The sequence below is a fragment of the Plectropomus leopardus genome, chromosome 15 (assembly GCF_026936395.1).
Source record: "Plectropomus leopardus strain MGB_pleo_1.0 chromosome 15, ASM2693639v1, whole genome shotgun sequence".
NCBI lineage: Eukaryota > Metazoa > Chordata > Actinopteri > Perciformes > Serranidae > Plectropomus > Plectropomus leopardus.
Genome location: NC_142190.1, coordinates 17,883,832 through 17,905,713, shown reverse-complemented (window position 1 = coordinate 17,905,713; position 21,882 = coordinate 17,883,832). Strand labels below are relative to the sequence as shown.

Below are 21,882 nucleotides of genomic sequence, written 5' to 3'. Positions count from 1 at the left end.
CAGCAGGCAGCAGGAAATTTAATTGGTGGACAGAAATAACAAGGAAGTTCCTCGTCACCCATTGTGAAACTGCAATGATAACATGTATTAATACACCTCACATTAATATTGATAGAAAGGATAAACTGGCTGAAAATAAGCGCAGAATTAAGCCTTATTTCAGATCAATAAACCAGATGCTGATTACGCCTTTTAACAATGAAATATTGTTCATATAATGAACCTCTTGTCACAGTGCTTAGATATGGTTATTTACCTAACTTAACATTCCCAATAGCTGATTTGACAACACACAGCCAAAGTGTAGGCATGATGATGGGACTAAGAAAGCAGAGTAAAAACAATTAATCATGAAACAATCCTGTCTAAGAGCATGTTCAGAGCATTTAACTCAGGGCAAAGTATATTGACCGGAAATGAAATGTCGCTCTTTTTCATGATGCTACATGTTGCTCGACTTTGGGAGGTTATCATCAAAATCACAACTCTGCTAGCAAATGAAGACATTAATCAAAGCAGAAAATTATCCTCATTTTAAACTGGATCAAATCAATTTAAAAGACATTCAGAAAAACATAATAATCATTGTAAAAAATAAAAAGTCTAGCTATGACAATAGGATACATGGACCATGTTTTCTTTTTCACTGATTACTGAATCAAAAATAATGTACATACTGTATGTGGAATGACTGAATAAGGACACAACATCAAACAATTTATACATTGGATCTCTTAGTTTTGTCCAGGAGCAATAGTTGTGTTTTTCCTGCACCGTTGATACTTATCAGTTCTGACATTTCCACCCGCTCTATAATGACGTGAAGTCGAAATAAATGTACATGGGGCAGGTGCAGCAGTCTGTATTATCTTTGCAATAAGAGAGAGAAAGAGACAGACATGAGAAATAATATACACACATGTTCAAGCTTTAAGTGGATTTGGTCGATGCTGTGAATCTCAGAATCTACTGATTACTGACTGAATGTAATGGCACAATATTATAATACTATTCACAGAATATCTCACATGAGAAATAAGGGTGGGTCCATTCTCTACAACAGCCCAAATATCGGTACCTTTTTCTTTTTTTTTTTTTTTTGTTGACAAACTACTTAACTTTTCAAATAATCAAATTCACATTTCATACATTTGCTATACATGTGAATGCTCTTTTCACTGCTGTCATGCATTATTTTTTTGCTAGAGTAGGCAGTTGCTTGGGCGTTACAGTCGACATAGAAGCGACACTGTGGTCTCTGAAATAATTTTAAGTAAGCATATTCTTGTTTTCCATAATGGAAAACTTAGTTGTACACTCACTTAAAAGTACCACACGTTTCTGAAAGTGTCATTAAATTTTGGAATAAAACAGGACTTGCTGACTCCTGTTTAATATTGGTGTGTCACTTTTAAATTCAGCCAAATCAGGTGATCACTCAAAACAGAACAGAACAGAACAGTTTTTGCAAAAAAATGCGATTGCCTCTTATGTGATTATGCAGGCAGGTGAAGTAAATTATGGCAGCTTCAATACAAACTAAACATGGTACATTACACAGGACTGCATGCAGTTTTCATGACATGGTGTCAAAACTGAGCTTGAAGCTGAACTGTGCATTATACTTCACAAATAAGCATCATGCAGTGGTTTTTTTTCTGGCCAAGATCCGCCATGTTCAGGGTTCCCACACATTTTCATGGACAAAATATCAAAAACCTTTCCATGACTTTTCAAGGACCAATAATGCAACTTCCATGACCATTCACAATGTTTAAAATGAACATTGCTCCATCTCAAAAATGCAGTTGAAGTATTATGGGGGCACAGCACAGGTATGGAAACTGTGGGATTCATGACCCCACATGTTAAATATACAGTGATATTTTTTTTCTCTTGATCAAACACATCAGATCGCAATTTTACTCAAACAAAACGGTTGCTAGATGGAATAAAACCGAGGGAAGAAAATGAAATGTACGTGATGGTCAACAAAACATTTCACACATCAGCACTTATCAGAGCTACGTTACATCAACAGCTAGCTGCAGAAAATAAATTTGCCATTATGTTAAATTATGTGAATGTTATTCATTGAAGATTACAGTTATGATTAATTTCACAACATACAACAAAATGGGACTTTTCAAAAAACTTTCAAGCATTTTACTAATTCCATGACTTTCTCAAACCTGGAAAATGAGTGTGAATTTCCATAACTGTTTCAGCTTTTCCATGATTGTGGGAACCCTGCATGATGCATTTATATGGTTCAAGACGGTCAATATGCAGTAAATGGAATGCAATGTTTTTTGGTTTTTCTTTTATCGCTGATTTAAGTATGGGTATTAAATTGAGTTCATTAGACATAAACTGCCTGATGAACCATCGTTGGTACAATAGACAGGTGTAACTTGAACATAAAAATGCAGATATATCAATATTGAATTGGTGACAGCATTAACTGCTTTGCTTTAAAAAAATAATAATAAAAAAATCCATGTCTGGAGAAACTGAATTTAGGGAAATAAAGATTTGAATCAACACACTGAACAACATGATGGTACTCAGAGGCATATAAAATAATTGATCAGCGACAAACACACATATATACTGCGAAAAAAAGCGTGCAAGTTTGCCATGCAGCCGATGATTAGTGCAGCTGATAATGACAACGTACCACGATTAGTTTGAGAAATGTTTCAAAAAGAGCTTTAGTCATGGGTGGTGTGCAGTACTTAATCCCAGTAAACAATAGTTCACATAACTCCAAACACTAGCAGTGGTTTGTGTTGTAACTGGCCTGATACTGGTGGACGGAGAAACTTCTGCAAGCCAGTTTCTGAGAATCAGCTGATTACCTTTAGTACACTCAGTACCAACGAAAGACTATCAACTGCAAATGACATTTTGTCATTTTTCCTCTACATGTCAGATTATGGGTAAACTGGCTTGCAGAATGTTCTTCTGTTTGATGATCATGCCAACATTTTTGAGGAATAATTGGTTGTGTCATGTGACAACCAGGGACTATGTGTGGTACATTTACAAGGTAAAGTGACAGATCCCCGTGATAATTTATATATGGTTTTAGCAGTTTTCTATTTAAGTAATAGTGAACTATCGCCTTTGGTCTTTTCAGTGCCCATGCAGCCACCTTCAACTTTCAGAAAGCTCTTAGAGACGGGATCAAATAAAGCAAACTTACTTCATTCATACCTAAGAAAAACAACAAAAAAACAAAGAGAACAAAACAGGATCAGAATGCTCATTGACAGTCTGCATATATCCCTATAGTACACATCAGTGTCATGTTCTGACATTATTCTACTTTATTCACATTATATTACAATCATGAATATATGACACTTATCTGGGAAAGCCTGAATGTATAAAACATCATTTTTACTCCTAAAAATTGTGATTAAGCGCCAAATCTTCATGCAACAATCCCTAACACTGAGGGGTGCTTTCCTCATTTTACACTTATAAAACAAATGCACAGGGGAGATTGTTTAAAAGCCTTATCGACATGTCCAGATGTATAGTAGAACATACTCTGACGGCAAGATTAAGTGAATATGACTTCACAATGGTATACGCAGTGAGAGAAAAAGAGAGAGAGGTAGAAAGAGAGATAAGAGAAGATCAGAGGCAAGCGACAGTCTGTCCTACCTACACCCCAGAGTTCAACCCCCTCCCACCTCCCTCAGTGACCCTAGTGTCGTACTTTTCCAGGAACGTAGTTACGGTCAATGACTTCCTCTTGCAGAAACATGTGAAGACAGCGCTCGCTCTGGGCCAAGGGGTGACCTGCAATTCTACAGAGACGCACACACAGACAGACATAGACACAAAGTCACTCATTTTAATCAGGGTTACGAAACATTTTCATGGAGAAAATTTCTAAACTTTTCCATGACTTTTCAAGGACCCATAATATATCTAAAGAAGGAGGGAATAAGGAAGAAGATTAAAAAAACATACATACATGAGGGTACGCAAAACATTGTCACACATTACGTTATGTTGACAGCTAAAGAAAATAAATCTTCCATTGTGTTACATTATCACTACCCACAGAAGATTACTGTAACAGCTTCATTCATTACGCGCAACCAAATTCCATGACTTTTCCAAAACTTTCAGTGATTTTCAACCCTTTGAAACCTGGATTGACATCAATTTTTGACATAGTTCAGACGCCTTTCACAAATGTTTTGATTACTGAGCAAGGTTTGATTTCTTTTAAAAACATCGGCAATGGGCAACTTAGCAAAAAAATATCCTGCAAATTGCAAGAAATTAGTCGTTTTTGATAGTTATACATTATTTTACGGTCATTTTGGTCATTTTTCTGTTATTTTTACTAATTTTCTGCTATTTTAGGGTCTTTTATAATAAGCAGCTCATAGTCTTCTTCCCATTTTTGAAAGAAATCAAGACAGTTTGCTTAGGTTTAAAAGGGTTAATAATTCAATGACTTTTCCAAAACTCTCAATGATTTTAACTAATTCCATTACTTTTCCAGGCCTGGAAAATGTGATTTTTCTAGGTTTTCCATGACAGTAGGAACCCTGTTTAGTGCTTTGCTTTGAAGCTGGTGAGATGCAGTTTTGGACTCATCACTTTACACGCATACATTAATTAGGTTAAGCCATGTGTTGGGCTTGACATGTTTGGCAGTGACTGACTCGAGTGAATATGTGAATTTAGGTTTAGGCCAACATATTTTCTGGCCGCATAACTTGCAGGAAACACAGTAACAGCTTTGGGACGAGCTTTACAGAATTTAATCATCCTGCAAAATATTTTTGTAGCTTCTTCGTCAGCTACTCACATATTCCAAATTAACACATTTTCATGTGTGTTTGTTTCATTTACACCTAAAAACACAAAGCATATGTTTTAATGTAGGGTTGAAGTGACTGACCTGTTAATGAACTGCTCCAGACCCGATCGCCGCTCCTCGATGAAAGACTCCTCAAAAATGCCCTCGTCTGTGCGGAATGGCAACTGTCTGCTCAGGGCTTTGCCCGGCAGAGATGGTACTACAATCTGAAGGTGTCACAAATAACAAGAAAGCTAACACATGAAATCTGAAGTTCCCACTCACTATGTTGTTAAATAAAAAAGGCAGACATTCACATCAATACAGTTAAGCAAAGTAATAAACTTATTCAGAATGGCAGTGCATCCAAATGTTAACACACTCAACAGTTTGAGACGCCACAAAACTTAAATTTTCATTCGCTATATCAAGACAAGAACAAACCCAAAGTGCAATCCTATTTTGAGTGATAATCAAGGGATTATATTTTTTCACCTGAAGCACCAACATTGTCACTTATCACATCACTGTAACTATTAGTTTGCCAAACCAGCCTGCTTAAATGATTAGTCTGAAACATAACATTACTGCTCACTCACCTTACTGTCTCTTTCCAGCTCATTCTTTAACCACTCAAAGTCACTGTATCTTCTTCTCACACAGGAATCCTTCAGTTTGAAAATGGGAAGGTTTGTCTACACAGAGAGGAAGAAGACAACCACAAACAAGAAGAAAACAGCCCTTTATTTATGCTAAATTCAATCATTTGGACATGGGCGCTGTTGAAAACAGAGTACAAGACCTGCTGAAGAGCTGGCGACTATCATGACTGCGTGCTGGAGGCACTGTGGAGTTGCCCTGAGAGAGAAAGGTCTGACAGAAAAGTAAATATCTATGATATCAAGTCAGCAAAGTTGGCAAAAGAAAAAAAATAGACTAGCACACTAGTTTGACGTGAGAATACAGCTTGTTTTATATAGAAACTTCTACAGTTGTATCTAGCGATGCAACTACGTTTTATTTTCATTAAAGATTTTTTAATTTATTTTAATCTTTTAGATTAATCAATTGTTTAATCAATGCAGAGAAAAGACAAATTCCCAGAGCCCATTGTGTTGTCCACAAAATGGTTATTATGCTTTATCAACAGCCCCAAAGTAACAGATATTAAATTTACAATGATTTAAAGAAAGTGACTTAAGGAAAAATCCTCACATGAAACAGCAAAATGTTATCAATGATTTAAACTGATTTTCTGTCAATCAATTCTCGTGAATTGATTGTTTTAACACTAGTTTTATGTGGCCAGAAATCATGAGGAGACTTTTAAAAAGTGTAGAATAAAAAAGTGGTCTGTTCATAAAAAGTTGAGGCGATTTTGAACCATATCGTTTGATGTTTCATTTATTTAAAATACAATCAAAGGAGCCTGCCTAACAACGCTTTTTCACTAAGGGCTAAAAAGTTGGCTGTTTGATTAAAAAGGCATATTATATGAGCAATTGACAATAATTGCTGCAAGTTATTCATTCATTTACTGTAAGTATCTGTCAGTGTTTGAGTGATAACAGAAAGGTGATTCTTTAGCACAAATTTCCTATGATGAACTGCTGTCTGTACACAGATGTAACAAAATGCTTTCCAGTGAAGGCTGGCATCTGTTAACTAAACTGATCTGCTTTGTTTAGGTTCGTCTGTAATCGTGAGACAGACCCATTCAGATAAGCAAGTTAACAAAAATTATCCTCAACTAGTTTATTTAACCGCTGATCCATGAAACTATCACTCAGGGTTGTGCACGAGTCTATATGTGGTGTGTTGAGAAAAAGCAACTTCTTTACATTATGATGGGCAAACTCTCCTGAAAGAAAGACACCAAAAAGGGGATTTGACAAGACAAGGAAATTACACTTAAGCAATTGCGATGTTTGCACTAGCTTCCTGAGAATAATAACATTTCTTGAACTTTGCAGTGTCAGCGAATTTGTGACTAAGTCAGCGCAACTGCCTATCTGCTAGAGGAGGAAGTTTAACTTACTACGCCTCTTATTCCCAGCAGTTACTAGTGTTATTATTCATATTTATATTATTTAATAAGGGTAATAATATCACTTGATACATTTAATTTAACCTTTTGAAAACGAAGCAAGTTGGCTTGATTTCTTTCAAAAACATTGGAGGAAAGCAATAAACAATGAAAGAAGAAATTACCCAAAAATTAGCAAAAAGAAATCGGTGAAAAGTACAGGAAAATTACCTGAAAATAAAAGAAAAAAAGGGGGGGGAAAGTACAAAAGAAACAAAAAATCAAGGAACTAACTTGAAAAGAGGGCTAAAATATAATAATAAAATATAAAAATATAATAATTTTGTAACATAATTCTAAACATGTTATTATGATCATATTACAAATATAGTTTTTCCCTGTGAAAGGCGTCTGATAAAAGCTCTAGAAAAGTTATGTTGCTCCAGATTTCAAAGGGTTAACTTATTTGAGTAACAAGTAAGATGTCATTTCTCTTTTCCATAAAACCGGACATCTTCAGCAGTCTTTTAGCTAGACACGTTAGCTTTTGCTTACATGTCTCAAACGTAAACGTTATTCTTCTTCTTCACACGTTTACCGGAGGACAGCAGTAACGCCTGCTGTGTTTGTTAACGTTGTTTGTGTGTTTGTAAACACAGCTGACATCTGTAAAGGCAGACTTTGATACATTTGCATCACGGTGTCTGGCGTCGTTGGGACTCCCTGATTTCTACAGTGTTTCACTCCGTTTTACTTTTTACTGTTATTATTTACATTCTTATTATTTAATATGGATTCAGTAAACTTAACTTGAGTGACAGACTTTAACATCGTTTGTTATACTTGTTAACGTTGTTGGTTCATAAAACGTTACTTGACATCTGTAGAAAAAAGATGTTATTTTGGTCCTTACTTTCTTGACAGCTAGCTTATGTCCAGTGACGGTAGCAGTTAGCTTCACGGTGTGTGCTGGGACACCCAGATTTCCCCCATGGTCACGTTTGATTTTCCTGGTTACTACTGTTATTTATTTTCTTATTATTTAACAAGGTTAATAATAACACTCGATATTAAACTTAATCTGAGTAAAAAACGTCCACGCTGCAGCATGCTATTTCTTCATTTTCCATAAAACCACCGATATGTCCAGCTTTTCTTCTTTAGTTAACGCCAAGTATCATTTGCTTTGCCTGCATGTCAGTCACGTTACTCTTTTCATTCGTTTACCGAGTAGTTGCGTCTGTCATGGTGGTTAACTTGTTAAATTGATCCCTACTTTCCATACTTAATATGATGTTAGTTTCAAAAACTAACATCATATTAAGTACGGTTAAGTAACGTTAGCGGTTAGCTTCACGGTGTCTGCTGGGACTCACAGATTTCCCAACTGTCATGATATTTAGTTTTACTGTCAGCTAATTTTACGTTAAAGATAACTAGCCACTTAGCTACATAAAGAGCTAGTTTACAATGCGTTTTTATTTGACGTTAATTCTGCAACAGTGCCCGCTTTCATGCTGGAAAACGGGCGCATGTTCGCGAAACTTCTACATCCCAGACTAGCTAACGTTAACAGCTCCTAGCAGGCCTCACTCAATCCCCGGACCTCGATTTTTACTGGAGCGCCATCTTGACCCGCTCCAGCCGCATACCGCCAACGTCACAGCCCGGTCCCCCTGTTGACTTCAGCACAGTGGCTAAACATGCTAACTCGCTAGCTAACAACAACACTGCAATTACCAGTTAGCTTAGCTAACAAATGCTAGTGGTGCAACAAGGTGTTTTGGGGTCGTGATGGGAACACCTTACCCTCATGCGAACTTCGTAGTTTGTGTAACGGTTGCGTCCAGCTCCAACAGTTTGTGGATCATAAACGTCTATTTCCAGAAAATTGCTGGGGGGGCCGTAAGCATCCGACAGCTCCTGGGGCTTGGGATTCAACCGGCGAGTGTCGGCCACCGAACCGTCTGTCATCTTGTCGGGTAGTAATTTTTGGACGACCAACTGCGAATCGAACCAACTAAATGCACAGGGAAACCTTAAATTGCATCTGAAGACATCAATTGATTGCGATAGTTGATCGGTTCAGCCAGGGAAGTAGCGGACTTGTGTGTCTCTCTTGTTGCGGGGGCCAGCCGCCCAGCCTGCGTCCTACCCCTTCTAGAATCTGAAAAATGCGTTGACTCAGTTCCGTACTGTGCGGGACACTCCACACTCCCTCTAATGGACACTGAGATAAATAAATGGTTGAACTTGCCCCTATATCAATCACTGCAGTTGTGCATTTAATGTTACAGAGCTTTACATGAAAATCTAAATATTTATTGATTAAGAACAGGTCATAACAGATACTGTATGTATAAAAGATACATAGTAGGTTACAAAAACATCCAATCATATTGAAAAAGTACATTCAAAGATATTAAGATAGATGACCATTAAAAAATTAAAGGCATATAATACAAAAATATCAGCCTGGGTTGAAAATTGTTATATTAGGCCTACGACATGCAGCCATGTCACCGGGTTACAAGGAGTTGGCAATAGCAAAAAATTTGGTTACATTCAGATATCAAGTAATAAAGAGTCAGAATTGCTGACTCTGATACAGATACTGAGACTTTTTATAATGACCAGTCTGCTAAAATAACAACTAATAACCTAATCCAATGCTGAAGATCTGATTTGACTCTCTTTGTTTGTTTATCTATCTATCTATCTATCTATCTATCTATCTATCTATCTATCTATCTATCTATCTATCATTTATCATCATCATATATCATCAGTCATCATTTATGACCCACTAGAAATATGTGGCGGTGTATTTATCTGCAGTGACTCTGAACTTTGCCTGTATTTTCCCTATTTCTTCTTATTTTGCTGTGTTCGGGTATTCCTGAGTGTAGTCTGCAAGTCAGGTTGGGAGATAGCGACCAGGTGTCAGCTCGTAAGCAGCAAGAGGGAGCAAAGGAAATCATGGACACAGTGCGAAGATAAAAAAAAAGGAGAAGAAAAAGGTCCCTGCAAATATGACAAAACATAATATGGGGCTGGCTGTCACTTTCGCTGCCGATACTGACCAACGATTCCTGCATGATGTTCCTTTAAATTTATGAAAAATGTACACGTACATCAATACACATTAAAACAATACCGCTTTGCTGAATTTAGGCAGAAGAATAACATTTCTGAATTGCAGATTTAAAAAAAAAAAGCGACTGACAAACTGAAGCAAAAATGAAGAAGACCGTGATTTTACAATTTGGTCATACTGGAAGTATCCAGAGGAGTGAAGTCCTGCTTTGCTGATATAGATTCTGATTTAGTAACTTTAGTGTGGCTTTTCCTTCTTTTTACTCCTGCTGACGTTACATTCCTGTTTATCAACAAAGTGAAGCTGGATTTCTGAACAGTAACGAACTGATACGTGGGTGCTTCCTTTTTTTTTTAAAGGACTTCTAATTGTTTAAATTTACAGTCACAATTCAGAGATCGGAAGGGATGAGAGGAAGTGGAAGTTTTATGTCTCTTCTCTGACGTGAGTGGAACTTCAATGTGCTCTATTACAGTCAAATATACAGACCACAAAGAAACTGCTACAGCAAACACTGGTGCCTCAAAGTGGTTGACAATTACTTTGTATATATTTATACCTTAAAGTGTATTTTCAAGAGTGGCTTTGAACCGAATGGCACTGATAAAATTATTTTAACATTTTTATTAGCGTAAAAAACTATAAGTAAAACTGCTGCATCAGGTTGTTGGCATTCTTTACCATTAAGAAATTTAATTGAATAAATTGCTTTAAACCCTTTGATACCTGAGAATATTGACTTGCTTTCTTTCAAAAACATGAGAATAGGGCACAAGCAACTTAAGAAGGAATGGCCAAAAAAAAATTACAAAAAAAATTACGAGACAATGACATGCAAAAAAGTGCTGACATGCAGATAATGTATATGTATATACTTTTTTCCCCCCTGTTGCATAATTTTTAATTCAATTACAAGAGTTATAAATACAGTAGTTACCCGTTTTTTGGTACTAGCTAACAATTTCCAATAATTCTTGTCTCCTTTTTCAATTTTTCTTTGCATTTTTTTGGACATTTCTGGTTAAGTTGCTCATTATGTTTTCCTGTTTTGTTTTTTTTTGTTTTGTTTTTTTTTTTAAGAAATCAGGCCAATTAGTTCCAGAGGTCTAAATGCTGGTGAAAGGCATCACAAGAAAACTGATGTTACTCCAGTTGTTCAAGGGTTACATGCATCAAACAGATTTAGTTTTATCCTAATTTTTCTGATTGTTGCAGCCATGTATGGATATGTGTCAGTGAAAGACAGTGTGGATTGTAAAGTTTTGGGAAACGTAACCCTGACTGAGATGCCTCTAAACAGAAACTGTTTCTCCTCCGCACACTAGACTGTAACGGTGGAGGTGGAGGAGGAGCAGGGGGTGGTCAGGTCGGATTCAGTCCCAGGGATAAGGACGGAGCAGTTGGTTTGGTCAGTGGTGGCAGAGCAGGTGGAGCAGTCGGAGCTCTCGCTGTCAGTCTGGGGGACATGGCAGTACTCACGAACAGGACAGGGACGCTCATTGTAGTTAAAGCTTTCTTTCAGGCCTTTGGGGAACTGAAACCAATCCTTTAAAAAAGTTATAAAAAAACATGTATGACTTGTTTTGCTGTCATTCCCTTTATGATGGTCCATTACTGTCCTGTCATTTAATTATATTTAGTTCAGTGACTGCAGTGGTTTTATTAGCTGCCAAATAAAATAATTAGGTTTAATACAATTCTGTGGTGTGACGGCAGCACAGAGCTCGGGATGCTACTGACCTCGGGGTTGTGAAGCTTTGCGGATGGTTTGGGAACCACAGGGATGAAGATGATTCTGATTCTGTATGGGAGGTAGACACATTTTCACTCTCAGATGATCATATCAACAATAGCTCATCTACATTATTATATTTATTGAGTGAAAACTCAACAAATAGTTTTATCGAGTGAAAACTCAATAAATATGTCAGCACCAAGCGGGACAGTGTGTGGGAGTTTCTCTCTTTGTTTTTAGATAGTAGAATGACAAAAAATCTGTACATTATTTGAGAAAAACATGAGCCTACATCCCATTTCGTATCTAAAGGTTCTCCTACTATTCTCATCATTCTGAAACCACAAAGCGACAAAAGTTGAGGATGATGATTTTCCATCCTGCAACCTAAAGAGAGGCAAAAATGTGTCTGATGTTACACATAGAATGTAAAACACAATATAGGAAATTTAAAATTACGTAAAAATGCAAGTAATGCTGTAAAACATCTTGATAGGTTCCAAATATAAATTGTAAATACAAAACAAGCTGTGCAAACGATGGTAATGATGTAAGAATATAGATGATAATATAGTGTCAAAAATAGATAATAATAGTGCAAAAACTATTTTTGTTCCACTATGTTGGAGTAGTTTAGTTTGTTTAGTTGACAAATCTGCTATATTTGCATCCATACCATAATAATCTGAGCTGCTCTATTTGCAAATCAAGGACCCCCAACAATGTCAAATAAATCAAGCGATGTCCACTTCTGCTCTTCAGCACTGCTTGAGTGAGGTTATAGGGATGTTTTAGAGCATAATACTAACAATTGCAAAGCAGATTTGTTGGGTAAATATTTTTAATGATTACAAACACTAAATCTAATGATTACCATCACTGAAACATGACATATGACCCACCTCTCGTGGTGCAGTAACATCATGACCAGCAGGATCAGGATAAAGGCACCCACCACGTACAGCACTGGAGTCCACACAGATGTTGAACTCTTCACTGGGTTAGGGGCTGTGACAATGAGAGAGATGAGTAACTGTTTCATAATCTTCTACATTTATTTTGTTGTGCACATGCAAATTTGATGTTGAATCCTGGTGAATAGGTCATAGAAATTCAAAGAGTTTACCTATCAAATCACACTGCGCTTAATAAAAGAGAAATAAGTCAGGTTTTTACTAGCCTGGTAAGACCATCCTGATGATGTGAGCTCAACACTTTGTTTCTCTGTTGGGCTCCTCTGATCAGGATGGTCTTACCAGGCTAGTTTTTTACTGCCCTACTGTACATACTTCACATCATATACTGTAAATAAGGTAACTATTGCTGCTTCATCAATTGCAGCTCTGCCTTTGAAAACTAATTTATCAACTTGGGAACAAAAAAAGAAGCATACCTCACAAACACTAAGCATTATGGTCAAAATGTCAGTTCCACATATTGTCGGTAAAAGTCAGTGATTACTTCATTTTTTCAGAACAAGCCGCTGTGAGTTATTGCAGAGTGGCTTTTTTCACAGCAGACATTTAGCATTTTTACCCGTGCTGTTGTTGGATCCCCAGAACACAGGTTCACTCCAGTCACTCCAGAAGTCAGAGTCTCCACAGGCGAAAGTTATTTTGCTCCGCACTTGCAGCTCATACAGGGAATTGTGGGAAGGCAAGTTGATGCAGTAATTTTGCGTCCCAGGACCAGGACGAGAAGTCTGTGGACAGTGAGATGACTGAAGACACAAAAAGGACAAAGAAACATAGAATTTTCTTGAAAAAAAAGGATGAGATTTCAAAAAATTTTTTTAACTACTTACTGCCCAATTCCTGTTGTTGATCCTGTAGCGGACTTCACTATCCACACAATTAGGTGAAATCTGGGTCCAGCTGAGCCACAGATTTGAGTCAGATCTATTCTGGACAGTCAGGTTGGTTGGTGGATTTAACTTGACTGGAGACAACAGATCATTTAATGATTAAGAATATACAATACAATGACAAGATCTTAGGTTCAATACATTGAGCCTGTATATTTATATATTCTTGATTCCCACTGTTTTATTTATTTTTTCTGTTAAATGTCAAAGTACCATGTTTATCTTTTACTCATAAAAGAAGATTAAACATGTAATTTACAGATATTTACAGATGTGCTTCACCAGTTGGTCTAAAACAGTCTCTCCTTCATTAAAGGGTAACTGTTTTTCAACATGGGCTTATGGCCCATGTTTTGTGTCTACATGAATAATGGCAATGACAATTTCTGAAATTGGTCCAGAATTGAGTGAAAGGGCTGCAGCCGGACATGGTGAAACAGGCTGCATTGTAACCACTTGGGGCATATGGCACCATCTATTTGTGCTACTGACAGGCTCAAACTGTTTTAAGTGACAATATTATGGAAAGGATTCCTGCAGTGGTCAACAAAAAAAAACTCCAAAACAAAACATAAAATTAAAGTAAAAATTCAATGTGAAACAAACAAACAAAACATTAACAGAGATGTTCATCACAGGATTTGTGGAAAAGCAGGTATTTTACATATTTTTCCTAAATGATATGATCAAATACCTTCAATAAAGTGAAAAACAGTCAAATGAACAGCAACAGCAGCTGCCAAGAATGAGGCCTAAAGTTCAAGTATCCTATTTCAAATAAAAAAAAAACCCCAAAACAATAGGTTTATAGACATTTTCATGAATGGTTTTCCAAAGCAGAAATTTTATCATCCACTGTTCCACTAATCACCAATGCTCATTTGGTTGAAATTAACCCTTAATTTACCCTGTTGGACATAAAAATATGCTGGCTCTATATATGCTAAAATGTTTATTTAAATGATGTCTGGTGACTGTGGCAATAGTGATTTTGGGGCTGTCTCTGATTAAACCATAGACTGTATATAAAAATGGACTACATGACAGCTCCCCCAAACTGAAGCTTAAACATCTCGATCGCCCCCCGGTTGGTGGATGCAGTGCACATAAACCCCACCCCTTTCATGTTAATGAATGGGACAGAGGCCAAACTACAAACTCAAAGTACACGCCAAATACATTTTACCCAAAGATGGTTTCGGTTTCTTAAGATACTTATTATCACAGTGATATATGTTCAAGTGACTGTTTTTCTGATAAATTTGGTTTTAATTTGTCTACAAAAGGGGATTTTTCCGCCATGATTGACAGCTGCATATGCCAATCTGTGCGCTCATGTTCAATGGCACTGCTATCATGTGGTCGAATTGCTACTGCTCAGAATCTGGCTCTAAATGCAAGGATGTATTATAGTGAAGTCGTCTGAATGACGTCACCAGCACCAGATGGCAGCGGACGTATCAACAATATTTTGGTTTCACTTAAGCATATCCTCCTATAAATATAGTCTATGGGTTAAACAAACAGCTCTTTCTCCGTAAAGATCCTTTCCACGGGGTTTTCTGAGTGACAATAATAATCAGAGCCTGCCAGTGGCAAAAACAAGCACTTTTAGACTGAAGGTGCCAAATTGTAGCCTGTTTACCGGTGCTTGCTGACTCTATATCGCATGAGTTTAGAAAACAGTTTTTCCACGATAGTCACTTCAACACAAAAATATGGGAAAATAGAGTCCAGGATAAAAAATACCAAAGTTAATTGGATTACTATTTTAAAGGGTACCTCCCAGTGTTATGTTGAAGTAAATAAGCATACCTTTTTCTTTAAGATTATACTCCCTCCGAAAACTGGTGTTGCCGTGTTCAAGTTTGGTGTGAAATGTGCTGAACCTGTTGAGTGGATTCTCATATGGTTGGTTACATCCCGTGTTTATGTTCTTCTCTGACAGATAGCTGGGGCACTCCTTTGCCTTGTCATTTTGAAACCTGTAAAGAAATCATAGATTAGTCATTCACACACAAAGCAGTATGCAGCCATAGCAAATGAAAACATGGCAGTGACTCACTAAATTATTAGATTATTGTACTTATCTCGGGGGGGTTCTCTGTAATTTCCTACTTTCTGATGCCAGGGGCTGTAGCCTATTTACTACTCAGAGTTACACAACCCTAACCCATAAACCAATGTCAGAGAAACATGCTCTCAAGTAATCCCTCGACTTCTCAGTAATCACTTGACTATCACAACCAGGAAATATTTTTGGTTGTTCTGCAAGTTCTCCAGAAAATATCTCCTAACTGTCCAACTGTGGCTCATGTCCATTCCTTTTTTGAGTTTTTTGCTTTTCTGCAAAAACGTGATTTTAACTGTTTAAAATGTGGATTTATTTGTGTGAAATCTTAAGTATCAGTATCAATTAACATGTTGAATTAATATAAATCTAATACATCTATAAAATATGAATATGGATGAAATAATTGGAGGCTGGCTGAAATTGAAACAAACAAACAAACAAACAAACAAAACTGAAACTGGAGTAGCAGTTGTTTGGTAGGCACGGTACATAAGAGAAATAAAAAAAAACTATAACCTAGTCATTACTTTTTTAATATAGCTTTTCACACACGTTTGTATTGATCTATGGAACTGTTTGTATGAGTTTCATGGGTGTGAATGCTTTTTCATGTTGTTTGAGCCCCCAACCAAAGTGAGTCAACATATGAGACAATAAAGTTTTTTGAATCTTGAATCTTAAGTCACACGCGTAAATTTGCAGGCCATGATCTTGAACATAAACTGATTGCAATGCAGATAAATGCAGAAAAAAAGTATAGCATCATATCAGATCTTCGTATCACATGCAAAACCACCTCATTTTGAATTAGTCTTACTTTAATCTGTCACATAAGTCTAACATATTTATCTATGCAGTTTGCTAGATTCAGATGACATTCTAAAATTAGTTGTATTTTGTTAAAATAATTATTGATTACGAACCAGCCATAGAAGGTGTAATTGACCTGGGGAGTCCCCTGCTTATTCCAGGAACAGTGGACATATTTCAGATGCACCACCAAACAGTCCATATCTGTCAGAGACACAAGAGGGTTGAGACAGAACAGTTTTACAAAGAAAATAAAAGTTATATTGACCAATATGCAAATGGAAATAGATTATTAGCAGCTCACGCTCTTTCTCTCTCTCTCTCTCTCTCTCACACACACACACACACACATACAAACACACACAACGAGGAAATGGCAACACTGACGTCAAAGGGAATTTACAGAAAATGCGGATAATCAACAACGTAAGGCGTTTACCATAAACTGAATTTAATTCAATTTAATAATGAAAGCGATTGACTATTTACAATATTAATAATGCCTTGTCGCATTTAAAGGTAACTGAGCCGATCCCCGCTCTATAATCTTGATTTTATTTTAAGGAAAGTTATCAAAAGTAGACAGGTCATACATTACTGTGTTTATGGTGGATGATTATTATTATTAAATCATACTATAGATATAAAAAAATACGAAGAAAAGCAGTTTCGCGTCATGAAATCAAACGAAAAACAATATGATCGGATCTGCCAAAAGCAGATTGAAGCTGAAGCTAAATTGGGTAAGTGCTCAGACACATCCAAACAGATCAATTAGTTATAATTAATACCACAATCCATCTATAATTTAATAATTTCATTTTAAATGTTCTTACCAGGCGGTTCTTTGGAAAACACATGACCTGTAAGACAATAAAGCAGAAGCAGTCTCGTCAGCATCGTGGCAAAATTGAAACAGGATGTCCTCAGCACGGCGCACGTCTTCTTCTGCATCTGAGTATGGATGCAGTGGCGCCTTTAGAAATATTTCAGAGGGGTGGCCAGCCCACTGACAATACTGAGACAGCAAATCAAAACCAAAGGCCAGGACTGAACTTTAGGGATTAGGGATTTGAAAATTGTCAAAATAAAAGTAGGGGAATCACTGTAGTTAATGAAGTTAAATTTACTTTAAAATATGAAAAACTAAAAAACAACAAAAAACAAACCAACCCCAAAACAATCAATTTGGAAAAAGTAAGATAAATAACTTAACCCTGTTAAGTTGTGTGAAATGATCATATGTTTAGAAAAAACATGCAATTACTGAGTGAGCTGGGGGTTTTTTTGGGTTTTTTTTTTAAATATGCAAGCACTTAATGTATCTCAGTATAGTCAAACTCAACCAAATTGTTACAACTCTAAAACTGAGTCACATTAATTAACATATTCTGTCAAAAAAAGGTGGACCTTTCTCAAAATTTGTAACACTTTTATGTCAGACTGAGGTCAACTTCAATGAAGTTAAAAGGAAGCACATTAACTTAATCTAGCTACTCTGTCAAAGTAATTGAGCACTACTTAATTAAAGAAAAAATATACTTAATGTTCCTTAGTGTATAACTGACTTAAAGTATAGCTGATCAGTGTATAACTGATAAAACAAATAAAAATGTGATGATGAAAAGCCTAATTAATTATTGTTATTTATTTTTAAAAAGGTAAGAGTACTTTACACAACAGGCAATCGTTACATATTATACTCTCTTTATAATATATGAAAACTGAATAAATACACATCAAGATGTCTCTTTAAGGGAGGGGTACCCCTCTTTCGCTCAGGCAGCTGTCCCCCAAAATGTCTGCATTGCATTTCATTTTCTGTTTTTTGCTTGTCCTGACCTGATCGTTGTGGCTTTTTGTTTCCTGTTAACGGAAACAGTCTAGTTAGGTCACAGATAAAGATGACATGACTGCAGCTGGGTCTTCTGTTGTATGGCTGTTACATAAAATAACACAGAGACAATTTGTAAAACATGTTTAAATTGAATATAGGTGTAACCACATACTACACTTATTTGTTCATCATTCACTATAAAAATAGCATTTCCAATCGTTTTATAAGCTGTTGAAATCCAAAACCAGTGTTTCTTATATTGTGAACAAAGTGGATAACTTTATGCATTGCTGCATTAGCCATGTGCATTTGGCAAAACTCATCATGATTTTTAAATTAAATTTCAAAATTAGATGCACACAGCAATCTTGCATCATTTGCTGCCAAAACACAAATGCATGGAGTGGCAATTTGCTGATAAAAGATTACAGAAAATGATAATTGCTTTGTGCAATCACAGAACACAGACTCACACGACTTAGAACATTTTCAACTTGTGCCATTAAAGGAGCTGTTTTTCAAGCAAAGAGTTTCCTGACTGTTTATGCCATGCAGCCGGTAAATGTGCCAATTATGTGTGAAATAGGACGATCTGGATTGTAAAGGTTTGGGATATCCACCCCTCTCTGAGATGCCTCCTGTACACAGTCCACCTGCTTCTCAGATGAGACAAGAACAGTAGAGGTAGAGGAGAAGCAGACAGACAATGTGACGGAGGCAGAAATGTTAGAGATGGATATTTCAAAACCTTGTAGGGTGTATTAAATACAATGGATGGCAATGACTGATATAAAGACAATATTAACTCTGATAAAACCATAGAGCCACGGGGACTACAATAAAGCTGTGGCACATGTATTGTTGCCTATTATAAATGACTGAATATTGGATTAACAAATTCATGTTGTGCAAACTAAAAATGAACAGCATCAAATATCAGATAAAGTCAGAATATTTTGTTCCATTTTTTTGAGTTGCAAGATTTTTGTCAGCTGTCAAAAAGTGTGTTTTTTGCCTATTTATCTTATGTTTTTGACAAAATAAAGACAAATTAGAGAGAAAACCAAATCTACATAATTTTGAGGTAAAATGTACTTTGTGCGTGAAAGGATCACATATCAGTTGTGTGTCACTTGTATGCTGTTCTAAAGTTGAGTTCTGTGGGTTTCCTGTCAGAGGAAACAGTTTTAAAAACAGATGTAGTGGAAGGTTTCATACATGTGCTGTGTTGTGGTATGTCATACAAGAACATAGAGATGAATTGTAAAATCATCTTTCTTTAATTATTAAAGACATACTGTACTGACACCCTAAACTTAATTAACCTCTATCATATGCACTGTAATTTGTGACGAATGTTTTCTTGATCTAACATATTTATTGGTATAACTCTGTGTATTAAGTGTAGCCATTAAATTGGTAGGCATGCTTTTAACTTGTAAGCTTAACAGAATCAACACAAGATGGTGATCTTAGTCTGTTATATCAAAATGCAAGCAATGGCAACATACACAATTATAAAAGCTTCAACAAAAGCATAACTGCCTTGTGAAATTCCCCAGAATACATATTTTTTGCCAACTACCATTATTATCTGAAGATCTAAAGATGCATGACTCAAATAATTTCAGCCAAAGCAAGCTCTAAAGCCCCAGATCTGTGACTGACTTTTAGTTTATCATTTGGTCTGTGACGTCTCATCCGATGACAGCTTATCTCATTTCCAGTGAACAAGAAAAAAAGATTAGAAAAAAATGCACATAATATACTGCAAATAAAAATGTATATTACTGATATTATATCGAAGGTAATTAAAAATCCAACCACAGATTAAGTTAAATATCAATATAATGACCATATAGGTGAGCAATTGTTAGAGGAGCATGAAGATGATATTAAAACATTTGAGTAGGTGGTTAAAAAATGTCACTGGGGTGTTTTTTTATCCTCATAAAGCATCTTACACTCTCACATCATACAAGTCGTATACATTCAAATATCTTGTATCTCTAATCCTGAAATATGTCTCATCTGATTCTGGTCTGACTGATTATTTGGTCAGCTCTGTTAACTGTGGGTACTTTATGAAGTAAACTACACACAGTATTTACTTTAAATATTAAGTAAAGTACCAGCTTTCCCAAGAAAAGAAATCAAGAACAAATCGCCAAATTAGACCTAAGATTGCTGTATATTTACTGCTGAGCAGCCTTCCAACCCTTGTTGGGCTTTGCTGTGAATGTAATTCTGTATGTGCGAGTGAAGAAGTGCCAGTGTAGGACGTTTAGGTGATTAGACTGATAAGTCAGCTTCCTTCCATGAAATAATGTATTCTCTTTTTTCCTGTAGATGTGGCTTACATTGCTACTTTAATTATCAATTGTGAAAACATGTTAATAATGGATACCAAATGTGAAATTTATTACAAAAAAAGAAATGGAGGAAGAAGTTGTCCTCTCAAATAAACGTGAATGGAAAAAAAGGTTGTGATAATGGACAACAGCCGTATATTATAAACATAGTACGTTTTATCACCATACTCAGTATTAATTCAATTTAATTACGTTTCCAGTCTATTTTTTCTTCCTTAATTTTTATTTTCATGGTAGTTAAAGGGACACTTTCAACAAAAATCAAAAATACATATTTTTCCTCTTACCTGTCTTGCTTTTTATAAGTCTAGATTGTTTCAGTGTGAAATGGAGAGTGTTGGAGATACAGATACAGTGTTGGGATGTCTGTCTTCTCATGAAAATACTGAAACTGAATGGCGCTCTGCTCAGCCAAGTAGGACGCCAGAAGTATTTGCATCTGACGCTGTCATGAGGACAAACCTCTCATGCATGAGTAGATGCACTTCTCCTTCTGTGCAGTAATACAGTTGGCAGGTGTAGTTTGGTCGAAGCAAAACAGTTCCTACATGAAGCTGCTCACCACAAGTTCTGTTGATTATCTTGAGTCACCAGGTCATGATTTCTGGAAAAAGACATTGCTGATGTGTTTTTCAAATGTATTTTTGGCACTTTTACCACCACAAGTTGAGTGTAATTTGTAAAACAGACATCTCTACATCAAATGTCTCCAACACTCTGCATCTCACACCAAGACAATCTGGAATGATAAATAGCACTGCAGGTGAAAGGAAAAATATGTATTTTTGATTTGGAGGTGAACTGTCCCTTAAAGTTTCTTACTGTATTTATGTTCAGTCTTGGATGAAGTACCTGACTGATTAAAAAGATCAGACACCTTACCAGAAAATGACTTTGGTGGAAGTTCAAGTCACCTATTAAAATATTAAGTATATGATATTTACTGTGTTTAAGTATCAAAAGTAAATTTATGAAATTAAACATGCTTCACTATTGGAAGCAAAAGAACAAGTAAATAACAAAAGAGCAAAGAGTCAGAATTTTATAGGGTCAGTATGATATTTATGAAGAGCAACGAGGTCATTTTTATTTTTTATTTAAAGGATTTAAAGAATAAAATCAATGTTTTCCTTCCTTCTCATTCCTTTATGTGTCTATTCTTCCTTCCCTGGAACTAAGGAACTAAGATGTTTGGGGAAAATGTATTGGAGTAAAACTACATTTTATTTGGGAAAT

General features: G+C 36.1%; 2 protein-coding genes across 4 annotated transcripts; both read right to left on the bottom strand.

The window, feature by feature from the left end:
* On the bottom strand, positions 1-9,041 carry snx12 (sorting nexin 12). Of its 3 annotated transcripts, XM_042499911.2 has the most exons (6): positions 8,667-9,041; positions 5,431-5,526; positions 4,934-5,058; positions 3,731-3,821; positions 3,209-3,219; positions 729-869 (listed from the first exon to the last, which is right to left on the bottom strand). In XM_042499911.2, exons 1-5 carry the CDS (start codon positions 8,829-8,831, stop codon positions 3,214-3,216), a joined length of 483 nt encoding a protein of 160 aa, XP_042355845.1. In that variant the 5' UTR covers positions 8,832-9,041; the 3' UTR covers positions 729-869; positions 3,209-3,213. The 3 variants fall into 3 exon arrangements, with proteins under 3 accessions (XP_087945043.1, XP_042355845.1, XP_042355844.1); XM_088088917.1 differs by lacking the exon at positions 3,209-3,219 and having other exon boundaries at positions 1-869; XM_042499910.2 differs by lacking the exons at positions 729-869; positions 3,209-3,219 and having other exon boundaries at positions 3,313-3,821.
* Positions 9,042-9,157: 116 nt separating this feature from the next.
* On the bottom strand, positions 9,158-21,015 carry LOC121953003 (cytokine receptor common subunit gamma-like). The gene is made up of 9 exons (XM_042499909.2): positions 20,934-21,015; positions 17,274-17,300; positions 16,551-16,641; positions 15,369-15,538; positions 13,494-13,627; positions 13,226-13,391; positions 12,592-12,697; positions 11,695-11,755; positions 9,158-11,500 (listed from the first exon to the last, which is right to left on the bottom strand). Exons 3-9 carry the CDS (start codon positions 16,637-16,639, stop codon positions 11,276-11,278), a joined length of 951 nt encoding a protein of 316 aa, XP_042355843.2. The 5' UTR covers positions 16,640-16,641; positions 17,274-17,300; positions 20,934-21,015; the 3' UTR covers positions 9,158-11,275.
* Between the last annotated feature and the right edge of the window lie 867 nt (positions 21,016-21,882).

Bases quoted from the DNA above. Each gene is read 5' to 3' on its own strand.
- snx12 (XM_088088917.1), bottom strand. From the start codon at position 8,831: ATGACAGACGGTTCGGTGGCCGACACTCGCCGGTTGAATCCCAAGCCC. The intron at 5,527-8,666 runs GTAAGGTGTTCC...CTCTCTGTGTAG, and splicing joins ACTACGAAGTTCGCATGAGG to ACAAACCTTCCCATTTTCAA. The intron at 3,822-4,933 runs GTCAGTCACTTC...GCGTCTCTGTAG, and splicing joins CTGGAGCAGTTCATTAACAG to AATTGCAGGTCACCCCTTGG.
- LOC121953003 (XM_042499909.2), bottom strand. From the start codon at position 16,639: ATGGACTGTTTGGTGGTGCATCTGAAATATGTCCACTGTTCCTGGAAT. The intron at 15,539-16,550 runs GTTCGTAATCAA...ATTTCTTTACAG, and splicing joins AATTACACCTTCTATGGCTG to GTTTCAAAATGACAAGGCAA. The intron at 13,392-13,493 runs GTAAGTAGTTAA...CACTGTCCACAG, and splicing joins TCAACAACAGGAATTGGGCA to ACTTCTCGTCCTGGTCCTGG.